The 1969-nt window shown below is 47.7% G+C and overlaps 1 protein-coding gene across 2 annotated transcripts in view; it reads right to left on the minus strand.

Moving 5' to 3' along the window:
- The window catches only part of tph2 (tryptophan hydroxylase 2 (tryptophan 5-monooxygenase)), a 12388-nt gene that overhangs the window by 4752 nt on the left and 5667 nt on the right, over positions 1 to 1969 (minus strand). For both annotated transcript variants that reach the window (XM_005753301.1, XM_005753302.2), the window contains exons 2-3: positions 1064 to 1198; positions 795 to 978 (exon numbers count right to left, since the gene is read on the minus strand). In XM_005753301.1, the coding sequence (XP_005753358.1) occupies positions 795 to 978; positions 1064 to 1198 (319 nt within the window). The remainder of the gene's footprint in view (positions 1 to 794; positions 979 to 1063; positions 1199 to 1969) is intronic.

The raw sequence follows: 1969 nt of genomic DNA on the forward strand, positions 1-1969 counted from the left end.
TTTTTTAGCCTCTGTTAGCCTGTGTTAGCTGCTCTTTTACAATGTGAAAATGTCAAAACTGTTTATCAGGGGAAAAGTGTGATTTTTAGGACACTAACTGGCAAAATATGACAATATCAGGAATGAATGAGCGAGTTTATGCATGTTTTCATGTATTAGCTCCCTGACTTCAGCTCAGGAGATGAACTTGAGCTGCGGAGGAAGACAATATGATTTTGCTTAGATGTCGAAGACATAGTCTCTTTCCTTCCTGTTTTTGTTTCTTTGGTGAAGGGGACGCCTTCTCCAGCGGTAAAACAGGCGTGGTCATTTAAATATCGCTCCACGGCACGTGAACACCTACGACTTCTCTTCTCCTCCACCTTTGCCGTTTTATGCACGTGGCTAGAAACTGGCCACTTTAGTCAAAACAAGATGAAGAGATCCAATCAGAACTAATCAGGTACTACAGAAAAGGTGGGGTGAGTGTGAAGTGATCCAATCGGAAGTGACCTCATTGTGCAGCGTTCCATCTGCTCCTGATAAACAACGAGGGAGGGGCGGTTCAGCCCACTCCCATGAAAACGTAACAGAAGAGGGAGAGAAGAAGAGACGCGGTCTTTGTAAACATCGTGGAGAATCACTCACTGCTCAAAACACAAATTTTACATTTTAGATTTGAGTCACTGAATCAACTTCAGATTACGTCTGCTGTAATCGCATCACATTTAGTTGACTAAAACTAAAGCAGTAGCTGTTAAGACAAAAGCAGAAAGCCTCCAGAAATCCAGGTGTGCGCCTGAGCGCGCTCATACCTGCTTCAGCACACCACACATGTGCTGGCGTATTGAAGGACACGATGTTGACGTGGTCTTTGAGATGCTCCAGCAGCTCGTTGAACTCTTTCTTGCTGCAGCTGCAGTCTGCAAAGATCTCCACCTCGTTAGGAACTCGCTTTGACATCCGAGACTCGATGTGGTTCAGGTTCACGTGCTTCTCCTGCAGGAGGACGCGAGGACAGAGAGGGTGAAGATGGAGGTGGGGCAGAGGTTCAGGCGTGATCTGTTTTTGAGGGCTTCCTGACCTGAAACAGTCTGAGAGCTTTGACCAGACAGCCGACCTCGTTCTTCAGAGAAAACACCACTGCCGTTTTCCCAGAATCCTCTGTGCCCTCTTTGTCCGGTTTCTCGTTGATGGGACAGAAGGACGGACGCCTCGACTGACAGCAACAACACAAACATGACAAAGAACGTGAGGTTATTGTGACAAAATGAAGCGTTTCAATCAATCAAAGCTTTATTCGCCACATGAAGGTTGCCCTGCAGTGAAATGGGACCCCCCCCCCAACCTTACACACACAACAAAGACATCACATGGGGATACAAGTCGGAGATCGGTAGCGTTATAGAAAAACACTGAAATATACACTACAATGGGAAAGTACAAGAGGAAAAAAAGAGACCTCTACTCATGCTGTGCTTCCATGGTAGGACAGCACAAGAACAGGAAACAAAAAAACTCCTCTGCACAAAAAGCACATAAATGTCCACAGCACAACTCTGTGAAAGACATGACAAGCCACAGGATTGGGTGGGGGGTGAGGAGTAATCTGAAGCGAACACAGCAGCTGCCCTGCACAGCGCTACCATTCCAGCGCGGCACACAGACCCGCCGTGTTCCCCCGCAGGAAACAAGCATCGAAGGCGTTTGGAAAGGGAGGGGGATGAGTGCGTGCTTATCTCTTGGCGAAGGCGGTCGCACTTTTCTCCTCTCCTCCTTCCCCTTATCTTCCCTGCTTAGCCTCTTGTGTCCTTGTCTTGTCTCGTGTGCTTTACTTTCCCCTGGAACAGTCTCTCACTGTCGTTCTCTAAAACCTAAAAGAGGAATTATGGATTTGATCAACTGGTCTCTGAATGCTATTGACACCCTTTTCTCAACGAGAAGTCTGGGCTCGGGAGAGCCTGAGTGCCCTGGAGGGACTTTCCCTGCC

The sequence above is a fragment of the Pundamilia nyererei genome, unplaced genomic scaffold (genome assembly GCF_000239375.1).
Source record: "Pundamilia nyererei isolate P.nyererei 1_Seehausen unplaced genomic scaffold, PunNye1.0 scaffold00419, whole genome shotgun sequence".
NCBI classification, from domain to species: Eukaryota; Metazoa; Chordata; class Actinopteri; order Cichliformes; family Cichlidae; genus Pundamilia; species Pundamilia nyererei.